This window comes from Eptesicus fuscus, chromosome 12, assembly GCF_027574615.1.
Source record: "Eptesicus fuscus isolate TK198812 chromosome 12, DD_ASM_mEF_20220401, whole genome shotgun sequence".
In the NCBI taxonomy this organism is placed as follows: domain Eukaryota; kingdom Metazoa; phylum Chordata; class Mammalia; order Chiroptera; family Vespertilionidae; genus Eptesicus; species Eptesicus fuscus.
In genome coordinates, this window is record NC_072484.1 from 88083737 (window position 1) to 88110547 (window position 26811).

At 45.6% G+C, this 26811-nt stretch overlaps 1 protein-coding gene across 1 annotated transcript in view; it reads left to right on the top strand.

The window, feature by feature from the left end:
• The window catches only part of KLHL14 (kelch like family member 14), a 93444-nt gene that overhangs the window by 5912 nt on the left and 60721 nt on the right, over positions 1-26811 (top strand). The window contains exon 2 of the mRNA XM_008148321.3: positions 23042-23163. Within this exon, the coding sequence (XP_008146543.2) occupies positions 23042-23163 (122 nt within the window). The remainder of the gene's footprint in view (positions 1-23041; positions 23164-26811) is intronic.

Consider the following 26811-nt stretch of genomic DNA (forward strand, 5'->3'; position numbering starts at 1 on the left):
CCTGGTGATTGTTCTTAGAGTTACACATAGACCTCCTTTCCAAAAGGAAACTTGTGAGGGTTAAATATTAATGTATCTGACTTTAAAGGAAGTGGAGAGGTATTGTTCTAGGCCTGGGGCCTGCATTTTTCCCCCTATAAGAGGCCAAATAGTAATTATTTTTGGCTCGCGGGGTGGGGGGCGAGGCGAGTTGAAACCCCTCCACTCTTCCTTTGCAGCACAAAAACAGCCGTGGACAACCCATTAATGAATGGGCGTGGCTGTGTGTGACAACAACATATCATTGTAGACACGAAATTTCATGTTTCACATGTCATGCAGTATTATTCTCCTTTTGATTTTTTCACCGTTTACGAATGTGAAGCCCCTGCTGTCTGCGTGGGCCGCATACAAACAGGAGGTGGGCTGGAGTTTTCCTGTGAGTCACCGCGGCCAACCCCCGTTCTGGGCACTTGGGAGCCATCACGGAACAAAATGGACACAAAATTCCGTCCTTATTCTAGTGGGAAGAGTCCCATTGGTCTTCCTCCTTCCACTCGGAGATAATTCAAGTCTAAATAAATCCACCATGCTAAGTTAAAATTTCAACTTTCCGTACTAAGGCTTAAGAATTTCAGTAGTGATTCCAGGGAGGTAAATAGTAATTAATTAAAACAGTGAATGAGGTGCTCATTTTTTTTTCCCAACATAGATGCTTAGTGAACCAACCACCATAGATTGGTCACTCTTCAGAAGAGGGTTACATGTTATTTCTATGGTATTTTAATAACTTCCAGTTGGAAATTCAGGGACATTTAACCCACTGCTTCCTGAGATTGACATGCGTATATTCAGCCAACGAATCTAGGCATAGAAGTGAGCACGTGAACGATTATTTTTCCAAATGCCAGCCTGTATGTCCCGCTGCGTGGACCGGAGGGCACGTGTGGTCAGCGCCCCTGACTCCGCGGGAAGGAGCTGTATCGAGTACCGTGTGTCTGCGGCAGCTCCGGCCTCGGCCAAAGTGGGCCACCTCTGGAGGGACACTGTGTCGTCGGTTCGGCCTCTGTGTTCGTCTCCCCCCTTAGGAGACGGTTCTGAGTATTTGTAACCAAAGCCCTTCACTCATCATCTGACCCCCATCCAAAAATAGGAGTTCCAGATGAAACGGCATTTGTCTTAAACATTAATGATTGTCTTAAACATAATGATTGAGGTCCGCATTTAGGGTCTAGCTTGGTTTGGTGTGAGAGAAGAGCCCCACTCTTCCCCACGGGCCCACCATCCTTGGCCAGCGGTTCCCAGGCGAAGGGGCTAAAGAAGGAGGTTGCTGAGATGTGTCCCTGGGGTGCGGACTTACTGAAAAACAGTGTTGTACACAAATCTATAGAAATGAGAACTTTTCGTTTAACCACGAGAACATGGCTGTGGAAGCAAAACAAACTAAAGCAAAGCCTTGATGCTTGGGTTTGAACCCAGAGGCCCCCGCCCCAGGCTTCTGTGCACTGAAGTGCCGGTGACATCAGCCTTGTTTCCATGGGGACAGGGAAAGCCGTGCACGTGAGGGACCCGGACAGGTGAGCAGTACAACAGGTAGCAGCCAGAAGGACCCAAACACCTGTATGTTTTAGTAACATAAAGCGAGATCATCCTAATTGGGAATGTGTGCTGTTCATGTTTTGTTTCAAGAAAATCTTTTCCACAATTGTTGTGCCATACATGTTTATGCCTCCTGTTGTTCATTTAGAATTTCAGAAAATATATGTATTGCAATGTCCCTTCCGTTCACTTCCCAGATGGTTCATGATGCATGAATTAGTACTGTTGAGTGCTTTAAAGCAAACAGCCAATCAAAAACAACAAACACGTTCTGAAATGGGCGGGAGGGTGAGTTCACCAGGGAAGGGACACTCGGTTGTAACAGATGATACGGTGAATGTGTCCGTTTTCCTGTGAACAGCAGAAGGGCTTCCATATTCACCGTTGACATTAGTGACAATAGGCTTAGGACTGTTTGCAACATTAAAAGCAGAAAGGTACTAGATAAGCCTGTAATAGCAAAATCAGTGAAAATAGCAACTGTTTATGATGTGAAGAAAGAAAATAAATCACAGGGAAGTGAAAGAGAAGAAAAACGAGGAGTAAGGAAAATGCAAGAAGATAGGGGAAATCAAATTATGAAGAGATGTGTCGATGTAGATCAGGCGTCCTCAAACTGCGGCCCGCGGGCCACATGCGGGTGTTTTTGCCGTTTTGTTTTTTTACTTCAAAATAAGATATGTGCAGTGTGCATAGGAATTTGTTCATAGTTTTTTTTTAAACTATAGTCCGGCCCTCCAGCGGTCTGAGGGACAGTGAACTGGCCCCCTGTTTAAGAAGTTTGAGGGCCCCTGATGTAGATTCATCAATTGTAGCAGAAGCCCCACTCCTGCGGGGGGGGGGGGGGTGTTGAGGTTGTGCATGGGGGGGAGCAGGGGGTATATGGGAAATCTCTGTGCCGTCCTCTCAGTTTTGCTGTGAATCTAAAACTGCTCTTAAAAAAATAAAAGCCTTTAAAACAATAAATTAACATCATTACAAAAGGAGAGAGAGAGAGAGAGAGAGAGAGATAAGCCATCTGAAAAAGAAAGAAAAAAAAAACTAGCAGCAGAGAAGGATGGGCAAGGAAATGCTAGAATGTGGAGAGCAGCTGTTCAATATTTGTTGGACAAATAATTACAAATTCAGAAGCATTTAAATCACTGCATACCCAACTTACGTAACTTACAGAGTTAAGCATGGAGTTCCACTAAAAAGCGAAAAAGTCAGTCCTCAAAAAAAAGAAAAGAAAAGAAAAAAGGTCAATTGTGGTAACTTGACTCCCATGATCTGACTTAGTTCAATAATTATATGTTTGTAATCTAGGTTCATCGAGATGTGTAATAAGCAGCTCTTTGCTGCTGTGCTAAATGCAGGGTTTTCAGAAGTGTCAGGGTTCAAAGGGCACAGCCTGGCGTGCCAACAGAGATGAAATGTCCCCACATCCTTCGTAACCATCGGAATTCCCAGTGGAACTGGGAGGACAGCGGACCGAGAAGCCAGGGCCCTTTGCCACCTCGGGCAGCTCTTCTGGGCCCGCCCACGACCCGCCACACCCCCGGTGCGTGGCCCTCACCAGGGACAGGAAGTTCTGCTCTGGAATAGCCCCCAGCTTTGTACCGAGCACGTGTCATGCGCCAAGCTCTGTGCTGGGGTGTGAGCTCCAGGCTGAATAAGACAGACACCTTCCTGGCTTCGTGTCATTTACAGTCTAAGGAGAGAGAGGAGATAATTACCAGGTGCCATGAGCTGGGAGACGGGGTGGCAGGGCTGCACCGTGTCCCAGTGGCCCAGGAAGAGGGAAAGATGGGCCTTGGAAGACCCCATCTCCCGGTCGGGGGGCCGGGGGAGGCAGAAAGCGTCGCTGAGGGGCCCGCACCTGCCGGAGCACCTAGCAGAAGAGTCGGGTGCCTTCCGGGAGCCCAGAGAAGGCGCCTGTGGCTGGAGGTCGCGCAGGAGGTGATGTCCAGGTGGCGGAGTAAGCTGTGGGCTCTGCTCAGGATTAGCCAGGCCAGGGCTGACTCCCGTGGGGCGACCCCAGCGTGGTTCCCACCCGAACTGAGAAATCGGGCAGCACTGCGGTGGGAACACTGCTGCCTTCGAAGCCACAGCCCTGCAGGTGTGTTCTCCCTCCCTCCACTGCGGCTGAGGCCCACACCAGCTAAGTGGGTTAATAATCACCGTGACACACGCCGGCCGCTTGGTAACCGTCAGCTGAGATGAGGAAGGAAGCTATGTAAACAGAAAATGCTCCTGGAAATTCTGTGATTATCGGCCCTAGGAGATCCATGAAGCAGCATGTACCTGGATGCATGTTTGCCTACCGGGAGAACTCGTGGACATGTGTGTGGTCCCACGGACGGCACAGAATTAATTCGTCAGGGACCTTGAACCCAAGGGGAATGAGGTCCACGGGGCCCCGAAGGTGAACACAAGGGCATCAGAAGGAAGCGGGGACATCAGCACTTCCGAGGGCTCTCTGCAGTGTATCCCAGTTCACCCCTGAGCGGGGAAACGGGGGCCTTTTTAGCTACAGAAGTCTTTTCACTGCTTCTTTCCCTCTTCCTTTTCGTCTCATGAACTCGAGCTCAGAGGCGTCCCTTTCTGCCGCCCCCAGAGCCGCCCTCCCCCCCTCCTGGGCCTGGCTCTCCGCTCCCAGGGCGCTGCCTGCCTGCCTGCCGGGGCTGGTCCATTGCACCTGCGCAGGGCCTGGAACTTGCAGCTCAGCTGGGCCACCGTATGGAGCCTGGCTCACTGGAGGCCGCAGGGAAGTGAACTGGAGAATTACAGGCGGTTTCACTTCCCCGCCTTATGTGCCTTCAGGTGCCTCTGAGACCGGCGAGGCCAGTGAGATGGAGAGGAGGAGGAAGGGAGGAAGCGCCAACGTTAGAGAATGAACGAAGGAAGAGTCCTTTATGGAGAGGCATTGTTGGAACGTGTGGGTAGATGTGTGTGTGTGTCTGCAGTCAGCATGCATAGCATTGGGTTCCAGCTTTAAATTTTCTGTCCAGTGACTTCTGAGGCGTGTTTTTGTTTTTGTTTTTTATCAGATAAAGGTCTATTTTGTATGTGAAGATGGGGGTGGGACAGTGAATTTTATGTTCTGGCACTGAGTGAGGAGTCATTGGGTTTGGAAGAGCAATTTTTTTGCCCAAAGAGAACGTAGTCACATTTATAAATCCTGCTTAGAACAAAGCAGCAGACCAGGGTCTGCTCCCGGTTTTTAGCATCCCTTCAGCTGACCCCACCAGAACATCATGGGCAAAGGAAGAGGGCGAGGAGAGGGGGTGTACAATCTGTGAGGCAGAGAGGGAGACTTGGGAGGGGAATTGTAATGTTTTAAAGACGCACAGTAGGCCCGCAGCACTTTCTATCTCATATGCATTAACAAGGGTTCAGTGAGACTAGGAGGGATCCCAGCCAACATTGGTGTATCATAGAGGCAGAAGTGTGTGCCTCGGAGCACAGACCAATTTGGTGGATTGGTTACTATGACAACTGTACCACTACTGTCAGTGGCAATTCCTGTAGTCTCCCTGTCGTAAGGTTTTCACAAGTGTTCACTCCAAAATGACATTTGTAGGTAGGCACTGCAAAGAAAAGCTAGGAAATATAGATATGGATGAGGATAGATATGGATGTAGATGTAGAGACAGAGACAGAGATAGAAATAGAGAGAGAGAGAGATTAGATGAATGAGAGAAAATATGGCATAACAGGAGGTACAAATAAAAAGATTATGTTATAATGCAAATATCTTAAATAGGTCTATTGCATAGTAATTCAGACCTAAAAGTCAGACAGATGCAGGTCAAACCCCACCTTGACCCGTATGAACTGGCTTTGGCTTGGTAATTCCCTTGACTTATTTTCAGATTGCTTATCTATAAAATGTACATAATAATACCCACTTCGTTAGGGCACTTCGGACTGTTGGGAGAATATGTGTATAACAGAACATAGTGTCTGGCTGTGAATGCTTAATAGCTTTTATTTTTATAGGCGTAGTTCTATTTATATCTAATTGCCTTCTATTTGCCTGTTAAGACTTCTAATTCCATAGCACGCGTTCCTCCTAGAGCTGGGTTCTCACAGCCTGAGTTCCCAGAGCTGCTCTGAATAGATAGTGTTTCTGCTGCAGCGTCCCTTTTACCCACCTTTGTCCCAGCTACGGAGCTGGGACCAGTCCCACAGCCTGGTCCATCGGCTTGATCTGTCCATGTCAGCAACTGGAAAGGTTAGAAAGACTGTGCTGGATTCGTCTGAAACATTTCATTGAGATGTAATTTACATATCCTTCAATTCACCCATTTAAAGAGTAAAATCCAATGGTTTTAATATGCTCACGGAGTTGTGCAGCCATCACCACAATTAATTTTAGACCATTTTACCACCCCCCAAAAGACCCCATACCTGTTAGCAATCAGCCTCCATTCCTCCCACCCCCACCCCCACAGCCTAGGCAACCACTAGTCTACTCTCTGTCTCCATAGACCCATAGATTTGCTTATTCTGGACATTTTATATAAATGGAATCATACCACATGTGGTATTCTGACTGGCTTCTTTCATGTAGCATAATGTTTTCAAAGTCCATCTATGTTGTAGCATGTAGTACTTCATTCCTTTTTATGGCTAAACAGTATTCCATTCTACGGATAGACCGCATTTTATTTATTCATCGGTTGATGGACATTTGGGTTGTTTCCACTTTTTGCTATCTACACTAATAAAAGAGAAAGATGCAGATTGACCGTACCTTCTCGACGCCCACCAGCCAATCAGGAGTGAGTATGCAAATTAACACAACAAAGATGGTTGGTTAATTTGCATACGCAGGTGCAAGCGGCCGGGGGGCGGGATGCTTGCATCGTTGTGTTCCACACGGCCCCAGCCACTCAGGGCCTCTGGGCAGTGTGAGAAGGCAGAAAGGCGGCTCCGGTCAGAGCAAAGTGGTGCCGGCAGCCAGGGGAAGGAAGGCCCATTCTTGCATGAATCTTCGTGCATCGGGCCTCTAGTTACAAATAATGCTGCCATGAGCATTCATGAATGTACAAGTTTTTGCATGGTCATATGCTTTCATTTCTCTTGGGATAGACCTAGGAGAGGAATTGCTGGGTCATGTAGTATTCGGTTAACATTGGACACAGGTCTGACCTTTTGAGGAACTGACAGATTATTTTCCAAAGCAGCCACACCATTTGGCATTCTCACCAGCAGTATAAAATGGTTCTCATTTCTCCACATCCTCACCAACACTTGCTATCAGTCTTTTTGACCATAGCCATTCTGATGGGTATGAAGTTAACTCTCATTGTGGTTGGCATGTCACTAATGGCTAATGTTGAGAGCATCTCTTCATGTTCTTATTGGCCACTTGTACTCTTTTTAAATGACTAGTCCAGTGGTCAGCAAACTGCAGCTCGTGAGCCACTTGCGGCTCTTTGGCCCCTTGAGTGTGGCTCTTCCACAAAATACCACGGCCTGGGCGAGTCTGTTTTGAAGAAGTGGCGTTAGAAGAAGTTTAAGTTTAAAAAAATTGGCTCTCAAAAGAAATTTCAATGGTTGTCCTGTTGATATTTGGCTCTGTTGACTAATGAGTTTGCTGACCACTGGTCTAGTCAAATTCTTTGGTCATTTTTTGGTTGTGTTTTTTTCTTCTTTTTTCTTATTGAATGGTGAGAGTCCTTCAAGCATGTTTAGTAGGGCTTCTTGCGGTTCCTAGATCACAGCTGGCCCACCTTCTGTAGGAATTAGGGATTCTGTTTGACAAAAGTGAAAAGAAAATGCACCCAGATGGACAGTGGAAAATCCTCGGATACTTCTAATTGACACATGTGTCTAGTATATAAAATCTTGGTGTTTGGTGGTTGATTTTGGTGTCGTGTGTTTTCTTCGTGTGACTGTGTGGGCCTTATGTTGACTTAGGCATGATCTTTCTTAAGTGATAGTCTGAACTTGGTTTAGCAAATATTTTACTCAAAGAAAAAAAATAATCATTACTAAATTTATTGGCTTACATTTTCTCAAAGGCACAAAAGGAATTTCTTATTCAAACTATATTTATACAACAATGTTTTTAGGGATATGAGTTAAAATTCTTTGACTGCCAAGACAGTGATAACTCCTAAGATCCACTGCAGAAGAAGAATATGTTTTAAAAAGGCAAACCTACAAACCAGACACTCTCAGTTGAAAGGGAATGACAGTTCCTTGTGGATCAGCAGGAAACAGCCAGCCTGGGATTGCCAGTGGTGGCTGGATTCACCGAGGGCTTCACTTCCTATATCGCCCAGGAGTTACCTGCATGGGAAAGTTAATCACGATAATAACTCGTTTGGTTTCATCTTCCTTTGTTACAGTCTCCTTGCAATTCTCCTTAGCAACAACAACAACAACAAAAATATGCGCAGCTCTTGCTAAGAAATTCCTTTTACCAATCTTAGTGGGGCAGGTACCATTACTTCGCTAACTGTTGCTCTGAGTGTGTGGATATGGAAGACTATTTAGCAAACTTTTTTCCAAGCTTAATGTTTATGTTTCTGGATGGAACAATTTCTATTTTGATTATGACCCTCTTTGAACAATCAAAGCCTGGGTTTCTGTTTAAAAGATTTACTTTTCTATTCTATAACAAAGATGACTTCAGGCCGCCATCATAGATCTGAGTGAAAAAAACGGTAGGAATTTGAACATGGATTTCTTTATCTGGATATTCAAGGGGTCAAAGAGTTATCAAAGGTATCTGATAATTTTATGCCCGGGCGGCGTGGCTCAGTGGTTGAGCATTGACCTGTGAACCAGGAGGTCACAGTTTGATTCCTGGCCAGGGCACATGATCAGGTTGTGGGCTCCATCCCCAGTGTGGGGTGTGCAGGAGGCAGCCAATCAATGATTCTCTCTCATCATTGATATTTCTCTCTCTCTCTCTCCCTCTCCCTTCCTCTCTGAAATCAATAAAAATAAATAAATAAGGTACCTGATAATTTTATAGTTTTTAGTATGTACTACCAGTAGAGCCCAAGAAAGCAGATAACCTCTCTAAATTGGTCGTGTGTGTGTGTGTGTGTGTGTGTGCATGAGTGTGTGTGTGTGTGTGTGTGTGTGTGTGTGTATAGAAGGCAAGCATCTTCCTCTTTTGGCGGAAGTCTCGGTCCCATAGAGAAGGTACCTCATTCTAGGCAGTCACTTCAGAACCCCTGGAAGCCTAACAAACGTCAGCTGTCACTCATTCTTATGTTCAAAATTTGGGAAGCGAAAAAGCAGACAAAGCAAAACGGAAACATTAACCACCACTCAGATGCACTCAAATAAATCCGAGGCTTGCACTTTCTCCAGTCGGGAAGCAGCGCCCTCACCAGCAGCACGTGGCGCAGGAGGGTCCGTTCCGCAGGGAATGCACAGGGGCGCCCGGACAGGAGGGAGCCCTCCCGGCCTCCACCAGCCTCGTCCCACTGAGCCCAGGTTCCAGGGAGCAATAGTCTTGTTGGCCTGCAAAGAATACCCTCGCCCCAGAAGGGTGTTTCTGGAGAATGCTTCACACTGGTTATGACAAGGAAACTTTAGAGTCTCGGAGCATAAGAAGCACTGAACATTTCTGGAAGCAGGAGGAGATTTATGGCTGTAGCTGTAGAGACACTAATTAAAGTCTGCCACGCAAGCGTCTGCAAAACGCTTCTCTCCACTTAGCCGCGTCTGTGCTGACCCCTCCGCTGCCCTTCCTCCCCCGGACCATTGCTGTCATTAGCGTGTGCCGCAGGTGGACAGGAGCTGGCACCACCCAGCCGGCCCGGAGCCTGCTCCCAGGTTCCACGTTCTCATGCCAGAGGCAGCTGGTAGGCTGCTTGCACGTGTAACTGCTGTGGAGTGGAAATGGGGCGCCCTGAAACTCCCACCATCGCAGGCTCCTTCTCAGGTGGCAGTCCCCGAAAGTGGGTGTGAGACGCATTGGCCCTTTCTGCCCTCCGTCCTTGTCGTTTCTGCCCTGTGTTTCTTGTGGGCGGGGTAGTTTTGGGAAGGAGGGCTATATTCGTCAGCTGGAGCTGCCATGATGGAATAACACAGACTGGGAGGCCTGAACGGCAGAAACGGGCTTTGTCATAGCTCTGGAGGCTGGAGGTCAGAGTGCCACCAGAGTTGGTTTCTGGTGATGCCTTTCTTCCTGGTTCGCAGACAGCCACCTTCCCCTGCTGGCCTCACATGGCCTCGCCTCTCTGTGCTCAGGGAGAGAGAGAGAGAGAGAGAGAGAGAGAGAGAGAGAGAGAGAGAGAGAGATCCGGTGTCTCTTCCTCTTCTTATAAGGACTCTAGTCCTTATAAGACCCCATCCTTATAACCTCATTTAACCTTAATAACCTCCTAGTGGCCCTATCTCCAAACATAGTCAGAGCAGGGGCTTAAGGCTTCAACATGTGAACTGGGGGGAGACCCAATTCAATTCATAACAAGGGTCAAGAATAGGACACAAGGAAATAGAAAATAAGTTAGGAAAATTAACTGAGACACAAGGAATTAGAAGCTAAGTTAGGGAAATTAACTGAGATGTTACTTTTCAACTGGATTTATACAGGCAAACTTATACAGGCAGTTGAGCAATTATCCAAGTCAGCAACCTGTCAATAGCTCCTCCGGTGACACAGAGCTGGAGGAGAAGGAGAGCGCAGGGCCTGCTGCCTGGCCCCGGAGCATCGTGCCTAACTCAGTTATTCTCTTGAGGATCAACCGGAGAGCTGGTGTGTGTGTGTGTGTGTGTGTGTGTGTGTGTGTGTGTGTGTGTGTGTGTGTGTTAAATAAAATAGATCTTCCCCAGCTCTCCCCCAGGGATTCTATGACCTGTAGTGTGTGCCCAGGAACCTGCACATTTAGCTACATCCCGGGAGGTTTTGCTACCAGTGGTTTTTAAACCACACTTTGAAAATCCTGGGACTAAACAAACAATGGCTGTTTTCCAATTTGCTACGTATCGGTAGAAGATGGGGGAAAACACTGATAGTGACTTACGGAAAGATAAGTTTGAAGAAAATTTGTTATAAAATTAAAAGAAATCTGATTAACTGACATGAAGAAAAAAAGAAATGAGACATAGGGAAAGTGATTGGAATTTCCAGACTCTAGGGATTTACTTCACGATGATGGAATTCGGGTACCTAGAGAATTTTCAGGACGAGTCAAGCCGCACAATATCGGGGTCACAATTCAGCTTCAGAGAATGCAGTGAATTTCCCCACAATAATGGGTTTCTGCCTGTCGATGAGCTGATCGTGGAAAGGATGCTGTCACGGATTGGCTGAGTGTGCGGGGCTTGGAGGCCTCCGCACGTGTCCTTTGGGGTGGTGGGTATTGGAGGTTAGAGACCCTGCAGAGCCCCGGAGCCAAGGTTTCCTTCAGCACTTAGCCCCTCAGGGGTGGTGAAGCAGCGAGGAACAGAGAGAACTACTCCCCCCGGGAGGGAGAGGAAAAGGGGAAGCGGAGAGCTTCCTATTCCTCCACAGCAGCAGGGTGTCCCTGAGCAGGATCCCACGAGCCACACCTCATTGTCTCCACCGCACGCACCCCAGCCCTGCCTCAGTCCCTCGCTGCTGATCTGCCCAAAATAAGTAACCTTCCTCATTGCTCCTAAGCCCAGGATGATGCCATAGACTTCTTCCCCTAAAAACAAACCCTGGCCCATTTGGAAGCTGTCGGCTGAAACTCCCTTTTCTTGAAGATGGGCACCTATTCGTGGCCATGAATCTTCCCAGAGGAGCCAGGAGTCATAGATCGGTTACCGACTAACTTCTCGCCGTGTCCCTGCACGGCCCCTCCTGCAGTGACTCTCCAACTGGAAACAGCCTGCGTGGCAGGGGCCGGCTGAGCGCCTCAGGACCTGCCTCCTGGTTTCCCCACCAGAAATCTCTCCCCGGAGCTAGAGTAATGGATAGGTCCGGTCTCTAGGTCATCGGGATGGGATCTGGCCTGGGTTCCCGCAGCATCGTCATCCTGAATGGCTGACCTGCTTTCCTTGGAATGTGGCTTCGTAAACATTCATTTGTACTGTTACGTCCTAGACACGAGACAAGTCACGTTGGGGGGATGTGCTATCTTAAACTTGACCTTTCAACATCGTTCTGTATTCCGTCTTTCTGCGCCTTTTCTTGTGCAGAGGGACCACGGTTTCCTTAGGTCAGGAAGTCACTCATCTCTTCCCAAAGCAGCCAGGTGGGAGGCAGAGAGAGAGGAGCCTCAGTAATGAGGCTGGTTCTCAGGGGGCAGCATAGACTAATAATCGGGCTTTATTGGGAGTTGACATGCAGACATCACTTATGAGCTCATCACTAACATGAGAGGGTGCTGTGCCCCCTCTTGTCACGAGGCGACACGGCTGGGATGGCTCCTTCCGACAGGCTGCACAGAACCCCTTGACCCTCTTGAACAGGAGAAGGGCTTGCTCCCATCACACAGACATGACTGGTCCCTGCCAGCTGGGTGGGCAGCGGGCTTACGTGCTCCTGGGCAGTGAGAGCCTGCGTCCCACTTGCAGGAGGATTAGTCCAAGAGGTAATACTCGCCACGCAACTTCCTCCCAGGGATGTGGGGAGGGTTAGAGAGATGCTATTTCCACTGCAATTTATGCTCATCAGAAGAAAGGCACTAAGCCTTTCTAGGTATTAGAATTAGGGATTATATAGGCAGTCAAGCAAAGAAGATATTCAACTGCTTTGTAGTTACCTAAGGAAGTTTTAACCTGGGAGGTGGGGGAGGAGGACAATGCAGTGAGTGTGATGTTGGCTGGATGCCATTGTCCCTCATGAAGCAAAGGACCAGGAATGACGTGTGAAGGGCTTTGTCCAACATAAAGATAGTCCCGTTCTGGCCCTTGAGACATAGGAGCTAAGTCTTGGGAAAGCTTACATGTCATCGATGAAGGCTATTTTGTCATTTCTGTCTCTGCCATCGTTAGCCAGTCTACAGGTTTGGCGTCCAGAGGAATGTAGCAAAAGCGTAGGTGAACTCCATACGTGTGCTGGAGGACACAGTAATGTCCTGGGATTAGTATATGTCAGGGAAGACCCTGGTGTGCTATGGGGGGTGGGGTGAAGAGCGAAGGGGTGGGAAGATGGTTAATTACAATTACAATATGCAAAGCTGCAGTCAGTAAAGATGTGGATCTCATAGTCAAACATGGCAGAGTTGGAATTAACGAGGTTTTCAGGGGTTCAGATTTTAAAATCCTGGTGTATTACAGGGGGCCCTGCACTATGGTTTACCTCCCTCTGGTAGGTTGTGAGACAATTTCAGATGGTACACGAGAAACCAGTTTTTAAATTTATTTTAATAGTTACGTATTATTATATTTTACTGTATTATTAGACTTCAACATGCATTAGAAATAAAACACAATTAACCCAGGAGGCCCATGATTCATAAATAAAATTGCTCAGAACAGTGATTCCCAATGCAGTTGCCCATGAGACTCACACAGAAAGCTTTTTGCAAAACCCACCAATGATCAGACTCCCCCGACATCATTAAATCAGAACCTCTGACAGTTGTCCTTATCCTCGATACATTTCATAAAGGTTCTCCCAGGTAACTCTAAAGAGTAGCCAGCCAGCGGTGGGAACCACAAGGATGGACTGGGAGTAATCTTTTCTAAAGTGAGCAATTTTAAATAAAATATTAAGTAATATAATATGTGGATATGGCAAATATCATGAAGGTCCTATATCGTGCTAATAACTGGAATTCAGTAAACTTCCCTCTATCAGGGGCAGCTCCCATTCATCCTAGGAAACAACTCTGATCCTGAAGAACAAAGAGAAAAACAGAGATATCCGATAAAAACAAGGGGTGTGGTGATATGGCAACAGCAAGGCTGATTGTTTGGGCTGCTCATGTAGGGATGGAAGACAGAGGGCTTGGGGCAGAGGAAAGGGAGCAGGTTAGATGGAGCTGAGTCAATAGGACTGTCCATCCCCCCCATTTCAGAAATGTGCCGTTTCCTTGTTCCCTTTTGCCTCCTCACACCACCACGCTCACTGCTGGACCTTAAAACAGATGGGGGTTGGGGGAGAAGGATGATAAGAATCTCCAATGACATGTTCCTGAATAGTTCCTGGGATGACCAGTGACTTTGACTCTTTTCACTCATTCATTTTTTTTTAATTTATCATTTCTCCATTCACACAGAAAGCATTTACTGAGCACCTACCATGCTGCTTTTAAGTATAGTCAGAGCTGCCCTAACCCAGTGGTCGGCAAACTCATTAGTCAACAGAGCCAAATATCAACAGTACAATGATTGAAATTTCTTTTGAGAGCCAAATTTTTTAAACTTAAACTTCTTCTAATGCCACTTCTCCAAAATAGACTCGCCCAGGCCGTGGTATTTTGTGGAAGAGCTACACTCAAGGGGCCAAAGAGCCGCATGTGGCTCTCGAGCCGCAGTTTGCCGACCACTGCCCTAATCGGTTTGGCTCTATCTACTGAGCCTGCATACTCAAGGGTCCCAGGTTTGATTCTCGTCAAGGGCATGTACCTTGGTTGCGGGCACTTCCCCAGTAGGGAGTGTGCAGGAGGCAGCTGATCGATGTTTCTCTCTCTTATGTTTCTAACTCTCTCTCCCTCTCCCTTCCTCTCTGTAAAAAATCAATGAAATATATATATTTTTAAAAAGTATAGTCAGAATATTTCTCAGTGAACATGCATTGTCCTTATAACATGATCAAACCAATCTTAAAGTTACTTCCATTTTAGACAAACTAAATAGTGTACGTGGCTGACCTTTCTCCAGTCACAACACAGCCAGACTCAAAGCGGGAGAAGGGATGACTCCGATGTCAGAAGACAAGCAGCCGAGGCTCTCTGTCACACCCGGAATCACAGAAAGGCCCCAGGGGTAGTTCCTCTGTGACACGGAGGAGACAAACCCCATCCTGAGACCCTGGAACGGGTGCCCGAGCCCCCTTCCCTCTCTCCTCTCACCTGTGAAATGGGGATAATGATGCTCTGTGCTTCCCTACCTCAGAGAGGCATTTCAGGGCTGTTTAAAGGCTCTTGCCAGGAAAGCCGCTGCGTAATGACCAAGAACAGCTATGATAAAGAAACCCAAACACAACAGCGAGTCAGCTGCCACGGATTCTCAAGGGAGCTTGCTTCTCTGGAAGGTTTTGAGAAAAGGGGAGCAGCTCTCCTCCGGAGCCTTTGGGTACCATTCTGGCTGGGAGTTCAGGGAAGGTTGCCCGCTCTTCACAGTCTCCTCCTGGCTGGTCACTCGAGATCTTCTCTGCTTACTTCCCCCAGGTCAAGGTCAAGGTCATTTCCATCTGAAGTTCCTCTCTCACGTTTTTTCAGACCTTAACTCAGAAAAGAATCGTTTTTTCAGACCTTAACCTGAAAAGAATCTCAAGTAAGGCATCTAACTATGAGAGAGCAAGAGAGAGAGACAGAGGCAGGGAGAGAAGGGAGATTATAGATGCACATTTTATAAATGGTGGGAGATAGGGAATTCTTTAATCGTCTTGAAAAAGGGGATTGAACTCATTGATCACTAATGTTTTGCTGAAATTCATTAGACAAGGTAGGTAGGTAGGTAGGTAGGTAGGTAGGTAGGTAGGTTAGAGGGAGCAGGAGCCCAGATGGCCAGGACAGCCCCGGTAGGACAGTTCCGGGGCTAATGGCGTTTGGTTGGGATGAAGAGATAGATCAATGGATCAAAGACACATCACAGCGCCAGATTCACAGGACTGGGCAAAACGTGGAATATAGCAAGAAAATGGGAGAAGAGTCGAGATTACCACCATAACACTCGGTGGCTTGGATATCATAAGGCCCAATGACTTGCGTAACAGAGAGAGATGGCAGTCAAGAGAGTGAATAAGTTGAACTTGTGAAGGAGACTGAAGGAAGTCTGGTGGTTTTATATTTTTGTGAAGCATGTTTATGCCGTGAATACAGGGTGGGGCAAAAATAGGTTTACAGTTGTTCCTGTGGAAAATAATACAATAGTTAATAAATAATAATACAAGACTAAACTCTGTGTTTTGAGTACTCACAACGTAAACCTCCCTTTGCCCCACCCTGTGCCTGTGTCCTGGCTAGTTATAAACCGTGCAACCTATGGGACCCGCAAGGCTGCCAAGCAAAAAAGAAAATGCCCAAATTCCCAAGATTGGTCTTCAAACGAGTGATTTGTAAGGTTTATAGGTATCCTGTGTCAATTGGTTACTATGGTTAACTACATAAATGGTTTTCATGGGCAACCAAGATGTCAGCCGGTGGTTTCCCTAGATCTGGTAAAGCCCTGATAAATTTGTTACAAAACTCTACAACCGCATGGCCTTTGGGAATCCCAATCCCATCCCTGTTTCTGGGCGTCCCTGGGGTTTGCCTCTTCCTGGCGGTTCCTGCCTCCCACATCACTCCTGCACCTCACTGCTGTCCCACGGGATGTGAGATCGCCCATCCGCTCACTGCTTGTATGAAACACTGAGCCTTCACAGGTTGAGTCAAGTCCCCTGGAATTGGAGAGTCGTGGGAAAGAATCATCCCTTCTTCCCGTCTCCAGCCTCTCCCTGCTGGGTTACATTGAGAGCCTCGCTTTTTCTCTCCCTTCGTTATGCAGGGAGGAACCAGCAGCACAATGTGGCTTTTATTTGTTGAAGAAGGTGGTTTTGTGTACAAGTAGCCCATTTATTTTCCAATTACACTTCGATGACTTCATTTAACCCTCAAAACATTCCCACTTTACAGAGGAGGCAACCGAGGCTTAATGAGGTTGAATGCCAGCCCAAAGACGTAAATGTCTGAAGTGGTAGAAAGAGAATTTAAACCCAGGTCTGGCTGACTCTTAACGTGAACTTGGCCTTGGAAGGATGGGATGACAATTATCCACCCAGTTTTCTTGGCCACTTGAAAACTGCTTAGTTTTTTCATCAAATCTTTGTTTCTAAAAAAGGCCATGCGCTCCTGAAGACCAGGTACGGGGGATTATAGAGTGAAAATCATGGTGATTGAAGATCGTTTCAGAGAGAAAGGGTTAGGATAGTTAAACTATCTGAACAATAGAAACACAGTCTGTTATTTTTAAGTCATAAAACTTGAGTGGGGACATAGGCCACTTGATTGTCAAACCTGCCATCACACAAATGAATAATGTTGATGATGGTGGTAAGTCAGGGAGGAGGATAGTGGGTGCTTAGCACTGTTATAAATGCTTTACATATATTATAAATGCTTTATATATATTATAAATGCTTTACATATATTATAAATGCTTTACATATATTATAAATGCTTTACATATATTATAAATGCTTTATATATATTATAAATGCTTTACATATATTATAAATGTTTTACATATATTATAATGCTTTACATATATTTTTTCCTTTAATCCTGAAAGTTAAAAAAACCTATGCCTTAGGTCTGTTGTTCTTCCTCTTTTAAAAATGAGGTCAAAGAGGCTGTGTCAAGGTCACTCGGTTCAGAAAGGCTGGAGCCAGGCGTCTCCGTTAGGTGTGTGGACAGCCAGGTTGTCCTGCTTCAAGAACCATGGTGTTTTCAATAGATTTGCCCACCAGGATGGAAGTACCACCAGGAACAAGGAATTTATTTCTCTTGTTCCCGCCAATACCTCTGGTGCTTAGCACAGTACCTGGAATACAGTAGGAACTTAATAATTGCTAAGGAATAAATGAATGAAAACAAAGTGTCTCAATCAGTAGAGAACATAAAACATTAAAAATAGTTATGCATTTGACATCTAAAGATTTTAGGAGAAAGATAGGATAGGAAAACCTGTCTTGAGAACACTTGGTTTATAAAAAGAAATGGTATTTGTAGTGAGCTGGAAGCTAACAGAACCCAGCTCTGCGCTGTGACTGATAAAAGACTATTGTGATTAAAAAAAAAAAAACCTTTAAAAATCACATACGTCATATCCCAGGTCACATTTGTTATATTGTGTGCAGTTCTGACCTTCGCATTTTTAGAGGGACAGCGATAGTGTAGAGGAACTCAAACGAGGTGAACTGTATGGTAAGGAAAGCGGAAAGGTTTTCAGATAAAAGTGGGGATTTGCAACATGGGAAAGAGAAGGCATATGGCAGCTTCCTCCAGGGTTTGAAGAGCTCCCGTGACGCAGAGATGGGACCTGCTCTTTTTCTCTGGAAGTCTTAGGTACATTTTCAGCTCAGCATAAGGAGAAAAAAAATATATCTAACACGACCGTCCAACAACTTTCTTCGGTGGGGTGGATTTAAACATCGAAGGTGTATCTCATTATAAATCTTTAACGGATAAGAATAATTACTTTTGGGAAAAATAACTTTTAAAAGGATTTCTACATTAAATGGAAAACCAGACTGAGTCTGGCTGTGCGTTCAGATCCGCGGGGAAGGCTGTGCCACTGTTGGTTTTTAAGGCCCCATCCCTTTGGACCATCACCTCTGGGAATGGGGCCCCGAGAATTTACACTAAGAATCTAAATGTGATTCCCTCAGGGACCCTGGTGACCAGGCTTGGGGCTCACTGAACCAGGTACCTCAAAGTTCTCTTCTAAGTCTCTGATTCCATGATGCTTAGAACATGGCAGGATATGTTCTTTAATAAATAAGTGAGAATTATGTATAATTTGTCCAATGAATTTAGTCCAAATGTGTATTAGTAGTTCTAAAGTGCCAGCCGGCCACCTGATTTCTTAAATAGCTTAACACTTTCCTTTCCATCTGGTCAGTGAAAACTTACTTAGGTATCATGGAAAGAAAAACTTTATCTGGCTGTTTCCCAATTATCAAGGTTCCAAATCACTGAAATAAAAATAAATGAGACTTGGCTTCATTTGGAAAACCAGTACGATGAAAAATTTGTTTACACCAGGAGGTTTTAGGTCATCCTTCAGTCACTCATCCAGGGAACCAAAGTGCGTGTGCGCACGGGTACACACGCATACATATGCACGCACACACGCGCAGATGTGACACATGGTAAATGTTGGGCAGTTACTGAGCTGGAACAAAGGAAGCCTCAGGTTCCATCTCCTTTTTAACCTTATATTTGTCTATGCAAGAACTCAAATCAAAGGCATCCAAATATGATTACTCATCATGACATACCCAGCTATTTAATTTTATCTAATTCCTTACCTTTTCACTACCTTACTTTGGTCAAAGTGGTGCTAAGATGATGAGCAAAAAGAATTATTTTAAAAATATTAATATATTTGATGAGAACATACTAATTTTAGCTAAATTTTTCCCTGTGTAAAGAACTTCTAAAAAGCATGCCGTGTTGCCTTATGAAGGAACCCTATTGCAGTAGCGCTATGTTTGTAGATTTTGCCGAGTCTAAAATTAAATCTGCAAGGCTCTGCTGGAATTATTTAGGAAAGAATAATTGAAACCCACTTTAGCAAGTTAATTCAGATTCTCCTAATTTTACTTTTCTAGTTCACAAGGTACCTTTTTTTCGTGGTGTTTTCAGATTGAAGTTCACATACATCATACAAATAGCATGATAATTAGAGTTTTCAATATCCAATACACATCATTATTATCTGTCATTATTGTCATTGTCACTATTATAATTGCAATTGTAAAAAGAATGGAAGCTTTTCTACAGGAATTATTCACATGTATTACTTTCTAGGAGTAATTGAATAGTTGACATTGCACTTATATCAATGTAAAATATGTGATGGTTTTTCTCATTTGTTTTGTTCTTAAGAAATGTGGAGTAATCTTTATTAGGTTCCTTTATTTGGATCCAGGAAGGTTCATAGTTTTATGTAATGTCCAAATGCATACTTTCTTGTAACAAGGTTCAAAAGATAGCCAATATAATTAAAGTAATAATTTTCTAAGAACATAATTATAAGATAACAACTGGGTAATGAAGTCCTCTTAACTAGCTTGTATTTATACACATAAACTCAATAAGGATCTCAGTGAAAAATATTACTTTTCTTTTTTAACTATTTAATAAGATTTGGCATGTTGAAATAAAGCCCACATTATATTGTCAATATCTAAAGACTGTTTAATAATAATTTACTTTAGAGTTTACACAGAATTTTTCAGTTCATTGTTTTATACAGTACTCATGACAATCCTTTGAGCAGAAAGGCTAGATATTATTCGTCTACTTAAAGCTAAGAAAACATGGTCTCTGAGAAGCCAGGTAATTTATATAAAGTCACTCTGATAAATAGCAAAATTAACACAGGAAGTTGGGTCTAAATTAGAAGCTATAGTAAAATAAGTTTTAAAGAATAAATTTAAATTCTTAAAAATGTTTTTATTGATTTTTAGAGAGGAAGAGAGAGGGATGAGGAGATAGAAACATGGATGAGAGAGAAATATGGATTGGCTACCTCCTGCATGCCCCCCACTAGTGATCAAGCCTGCAAGGGGGGCATGTGCCCTGACTGGGAATCGAACTGGTGACCTCTTAGTTCATGGGTCGACGCTCAACCACTGAACCACACTGGCCGGGCATAAATTTGAATTTTAAAAAGACATTGGCCTGGAAAAGGGTCTGGACATCATTTCTGCCTCTTGGTTTGACTATGGGAACTTTCTCACCTCTCAGCAGAATGGAGTTTTAATACCTACCACATAGGGCTGTCTTGAGAGTCTACAGAGAAAATAGTGAGAAAAACACTCAAATGTGTTTTGTTACTTTATGTGTTGCTTCTTCTGTACTATGCTGCTTCTCACATGCTATCCTGTTTTTGGTTTCTATGTGATCACCTTCACAAGGTAGAGTTTTAGACTTCAGAGTTAAATAACATCAATAGTGGGTGACAAGCTTTAGAAACAAGATCCTCCTAGTAAAATGCCATAAGAGATTGGACGATTGCTGATATAAAAACAATGCAAAAGACGCAGAGTGTGTCTTCCCTCACGAAGAAGGCCACACATAATGCACTCACAGTCCTAGTCCTTCGCAGACAACACAGTCAGAGGGCAGGTGGGACTTGCCTTTCTTACTCCATGCAATTCCCCATCACACTCCCTGGGGGGCCTGGATGGGTTAGAGATTTATCCTGGTGTGTACAGAGCGTTTCTTGCTGCTATGCTAGCTAACCCTTGGAATCATGTCATTATTGGTGGGATAGGAGTTAGATTTGCCAACTGTTTGGTTGCTTTTATATTGGTAGTCTCAGTCCAATTCTTAGAGGACAGATGGTAATGACTTTGGGCAGAGAAGACCAAGACTCTAGAGTCTGTCTTCATCTGCAGAGATGGTCCATTGAAGTCGGTGTTGGAAATCACCAGTGGGATTGGTCCAGGGAAGTTGGCCTGATCAATGAATAAAACGACCTTACACACACACTTGAGCCACGCAGTTATCTCCCTTTGTCACTCATGAACCACATTTTAAAAGCAGCATATTAATTTAAATATTAAGATAAGGATTAAATTATATTGCTCTGGTGGCACCACCACTTCAATGAGTCCTTTCCTCCATGTCTTAACTGGCAGGTATTGGTCCATCTGCCCCCACCCGTGTCTGGCAGCACATACATGTGTCATGCCACGATGGCCACAGAATCGTGACTTCCCATTGAGCAGGTCTGTCTACACATGGCAACTGACAGCAACCTAAAAAAAAGATTTCTTACCATCTTGACTTCTCTTGTACTCACAGAGTGGCTGCTTATTTGAGCTAAAACTACATTAATTTAAAAAAAAAAGTCTTATATTCGTTCTGTAACCAGGCATTTAGGAGATTATGTGATACATCAATTATGTATGTATCACTTCCAAGTAAATGAGATACTTACTACACTGAGTTTCCTTAACCCTTCTTGACAAACCACCCCAATCGTTGAAACCCTCAAAATATGGAGCTCTTTGCTGTTGAATTCTGTTTTCATCTCCCAACTACTGGTCTATAAGGGCACAAATCCAAAGTACTTTAAATTCTAAGAAGTTGAGGTATTTTTTGTCTGTGGCAAAATTAACATTGCAAGCTGGTCCTGTGTCAGGCATTCTTCTATAAGCGTGGCCCCTCCTACCCATGAGTTCCTAATAGGAGTTTCTTCAGAGGTATTTTTCCTGCTGAGGCGTACGCGATGCATTCAATGGCACCGGAGTTTCACTAAAGGAATTCTCTTGTTCCCTTCCTTCCCATGGAAACGGCATTAACTGTTTTTAAGTTAACTCTCCGAATGTTAGGTTCTTACCCAACAAACAGTGCTTCTCCGCAAGGGCACACTTCTCCAAGCGTCCTGGAATCTGAACGACCTGCCGAATACGGAACCATAGAATCAGAGCCACCCTACGGGTGGGGATCTTATTTAGGAGGAACCCTTTCGTATTTACTGACTTTTTCCTTCCATCCTGGTGGTTCTGCTTCTTTCACGAACACCTTCAGCCTTTCAGGTGAATGGAAAGGTCAATTATATGTAAAGCGCCCGTTAAACCAGCAGGCCCCTTGTAGGGGTCTGGGCCTCCCCTCCCTGCCTCACTGGCAAGTGTGCTCAGCCTATGCCTGCTCCTGAGGATGTACATCCATCCATCAGGCTGCGTCTGCCGGCCAGGGTGCCTCTTACAGCTTTTACTGCATATGAGACGTGGCGGGCCTGCTCTCAGGAACTGCCGGGGCAGCCTGGGAATCACAGTCACGGTTAATAGCAGAGAATTGCCAGCTCTTGATGGGTGGGTAGTCACTCCTCCCGGTGGTTGCCCCCTGGGGGGGAAGGTAGAAAAACAGAGGGAGGGAATTAGAGTGACTTTGCACAGCTGAGCAGGTTCATGCCGCTGGAGCAGTGGCAAGCACTGGCAGGGCTCCACTCCGGGGAAGCTCCGAACCACCTCGCAGTCTCATTGCTACCAATCGGGGCTGCTGTGTCGCCAGCAGTGCCCGGGGATGGGGTGGCCGGCGGGGCAGAGAGGGGTGGGGGAGCTGGGAAGGGGTAGAGGCTCAGCTAAGTTAAACAAATAAGAAGTCCCGATCCTACTGGTTAACCCACCCCAGTGAGCCCTGGGCCACTAATTGTATCAAACTTGTATTTTAAGTTCCCCGGGTGATTAAAGAGTTGGCTCACAAAGTCTCTGCATAACCTTAATTTTTTCAAGGTTCTTTGAGTGGAGAATGGCTTATAATAATGATTTTGACTAATACGATTTTTGACATGCAACTTTAATGCTTAACCTTAGTACAACTCCAGAGCATTTCATGTGTACTCAGCTGTAAAGAGTGATGATTTAAAGGGATAATATAAGAAAAAGGTCGTTCTAGAATGAACTTCTAACAAATTGCATAAAGGGAGCTTATTATTCCGTGAGTGCGGGATATGCCTCTCTCCTGATCATTTTTCTGGTTGGTTCAAAAAAAAAAAAAAAATCGTGGAGACACGAATGGGAGAAGAAACAGGAAAAAAACGAAATAGAAATCTTGTAAGCAGGGAACATTCTTCTGATGGTTATGATTTCGTTGCCACTCAGAAGGCTCTGCAGTAATGTGGTTCTTCATCTCCTCTTTTGTTTTGGGTGAAGAATTCGCTCTAACAAGAAAATGCTGCTATTGGTCGGAGGCTTGCCTCCCGGGCCGGACCGCCTTCCCAGCAACCTGGTTCAGTACTACGACGACGAGAAGAAGACGTGGAAAATCCTCACCAGTGAGTGCCCTTCTTTATTTCCTTCCCCGCCTGCTTCTTTCACGTCAGAGCTGTCTTGAGAATTGGAAACCCCGGCTAATCACATTAGACGTGTTATTGATTTGTTACCCTTCCCACGTCTGTTTGTGTCGCACTGGGGGTTTGGCGTCAAAGACTAAATTAACACTTCGCAGGTGGCCACGGGGGCGGTCGAGGGGCCTGGGTGAAAACAGGCCTACCACCACCGCGGGCATGTGTGTCCCCGTCTTTGCTGGGGCGGAGGGGGAGGTGACCCCGATCTTCCAAAGGAAATTCCTCGGTGACTCTTTGCTCACCGGGAGCTGAGAGGTTGGCGAGTGGCACTAGGAAATTTTCTCACATCAGATTGGTCGTTCGGTTCATGGTCTCTGTCACGGGCCTTCCTTTGGCTTTTTAGGCATTTTGCCCATTCATCTTCAGTCTGGGGCACTGGGGCTTTAGAAAAACACCCCCTCTGTCGCTCCCCAGTGTCGATGGACAGATATGGTCGCAGCCCAAAGCCCATTAAATTGCGCCTTCAAACTTCCACCCAAGGTCCTCCCCCTCCCTCCTCAAAGGGCGATTGTGTTACCGCAAACCTCTCGCCTCGGGCACGGGGGTCTGGAACTTATTGTTAAATCGGTTATGATTCCCAATCTGACTCAGTCACGGAATCAAACTCCTCGCTTCCACGGGCAGCAGGCCGTGGGCACCGTCCCTCGTGGGCACAGCGGCCGCGCTGGTCAATAAAACCACGTTCCAACTGTCAGCGTGGCCCCGAGCCGGGGAGATAAAATAATGAAGGGGCGATTTTGATCCATAAATCAAAGCCATACATTGAAAACCAACCAAAGTGAATGGTAGGCTTTGTTGCTGCATGTATCTTTTAAGCAGCTAAATATTTTATCAGTTTTTTTTAAATCATTTTCTTTTACTGCAAGTTCTTTAAAATAGCAGAAACTGGACAGCAGTTTGCCCACAACTGCAGACGAGGATCAAAGACATGTGAGGCAGGGCTTGAAATCATGCATTTCGGAGCCGGCCTCCCCCGCGAGCCTGCAGCGGCCTTGTCCGGGGTCTGCGACAGGAAAACCCCCCAACACCCAGCCACACGATGGCAGTCTAGAAGTGGCGGAATAGCAGCAGCGAAATTAAGGTGAAGAAAGAAAGAAAACTAAGAGATGCCTTAAAATGGTGTTTAATCTCTTTTTGACAAAAAAACTGACTGAAATATGTATAAACGCATGGCCGAAGTCAAGCTAAAGTAAAACTGAACTCATGTTGTAACACTTGATCAATAGAGAAAGCCACACACCAGGAGACGCGAATACTAGGAGGAGGAGGGGCGAGGAAGGGCAAAGGGGTCTCAAGGAGAGCTGACAGAGAGACAGGTGAGGCTGGGGAAGATTAGGCCCTGGCAGTAAATGGCATCTGTTTCCCCAAACGTGCCAGGCCAGGTCCAATGTGCTATTTGTTTGAAGGCCTTCATTAAAGGCAAAAAGATTCATTAACGTGGGATGAACGGCACCTAAGAAAAGTCTATGTCCATTTTGAACCATGTTCTGAGATGGCTAATCATCCAGCTTATTGTCCAACCTGGGACCCTTCAGCGCAGGGTGGGGAACCTTTTCCTGCCAAGGGCCATCTGGATATTGATAGCATCACTCGCGGGCCATACAGAACTATCACCTTAAAAATTAGCCTGCGGTGTTTGGTCAAACATTTAATTACCTCACCCCTCATGCCTTGGGAGGGCCAGACCAAATAGATAGCCTGCAGGCCGGCCGTTCCCCACCCCTGCTTAGAGCGTGAAATGGGGATCTAGTCATTACACTGGGAGAGCAGGTTTGGACTGGAACATGTAGTCACCCTAATGCAAATGTTTTACATTGCCTGACATCACTCTCAACTTAGAGGGACACACTAAGAAAGTGTGAACTTGAATCAGTCAAGTTCAAACTCACGTCTGTGACCTTTCAGCAAGTCATACCCACATCTTGAGTCACGGGTGCTTCATTAGATCATCACAAGTTGAGTGTTTTTTTCAATAAAACTGTGAGTTTGTAAATCACCTAGCACATAGCATGAACTCAGTGCACTGCAGGCGTGTTGCTGTTGTTGTAACAGCACCAGCAATGTTAGCACGAGGACCCACAGACCCTTCTGCCGCAGAGGCACCAGTCCACTCGAGCCCTCCACAGAGAGAGGAAAGCCACAGACACGCACGGGCCTCGCAGCTCCAGGGCGGGAGCCTGTTTTCTGTGGTTTTCCTGAGTTGCGTGTAATAACCTGCTAAGGAGTGAAGATAGCTGAGTATCTGTTGGCTCCAGGCGCCAATCTGAAATGGAAGGACATAGGCATTCATGTATAGGAAAGTTCTTATCATGTGAACAGATTCAAAGATCTTGAACTTTCGCCTAGACTCAGGCACAACCATAGCTTTGAAATAAATGTCTACTCTAGGCAGACTCTTCACTGCCCTGTGACTTCCACTTGAAAAAATAGAGTTTATTACCTGCTGGGCTGTGACTGCGGGGCCCGCGTGAGGGCATATTTTTCAGGTTTGTTGGAGAAATATAGACAGTTTATCTGGGTGATTTCTGCTGCGGGCTTGAGGGTTTTTTTAATGAAGGCATTGTATTTGGCTACGTTGACTAAATAGTGAAAGATTTCCACACTATTTGGACCATCTAGTGAGAAATGAAGAAATGTCTCTCATTGGAATAAGAAAATAGCCCAGTTCTCCCCAAATCCAGAGACGCACTATGTTGGCAGAGCGTCCCGCTGCCTCACCTTTGACCCGGAACAACTGCTTCACTAATTGGCAGGGAGGCAAGGGAGCCAGGTCCTGGTTTGGGGTCGACTGAGTAGTTGAATGACCGGCTCCATATAAACTAACAAATACGCTAACAAGCAAAATCCCAAATCCCGAGGTTAACTAGAGCCTCGGAATCTGAGGGTCCTCTGCCCACTTGGCCTGAACATGCATTTCGCAGCCTGTCGCACACACGTGCTCCCTTAGAAAGAGGCGGGGCCCGGCCCCCTGCGGGAGCTGTGCTGTCCACACACAGGACAGAATTAAAAGGAAGGCCAGCCATCATTTCTTTCCCTTAAGTCTGATCCCGTTGTGTTACTTACATTTTAGAAACACTATGGTAACAATAAACGGTTAGATAACAATCAAGAATGGAGTAGAGGGAAATAGAAATGGGGAAAAAATAGGTCTATATAATATAAAGAAAACAAAATCAACAGTCAGCTAACCAGTGGTGTGATCCACCCGCACAGCGAGGGGAGCCGTCACTCACACGGAAAAGCCTGCTTTGGTAACACGCTGGCACCGGCTGCATTTTTGCCCTCCTCTTTGGAAAAATCATCTAATAAAACATTATAAAATTAATCTCAAGAAGAGGGACAAAGCTCCCCAGTGTCTGTCAGAAGAAGCATGGAAAAATACCACGGACAGGCGGCTGGAAAGCCCTTTGTAAGGGAAGTGGTCGGTGGTAACCAGGAAACCGGCATCGCTGCTCTCTTGCCTGTGGAGGACAGACGGGAAGCGGAGATGCACTTTCATTCATTTCCATCTCACAGGATGCTTTCCCTGCAGTTCTCCCTCCTGCCCGCAGTCTCCCGTTTCATTCTTAACTTATT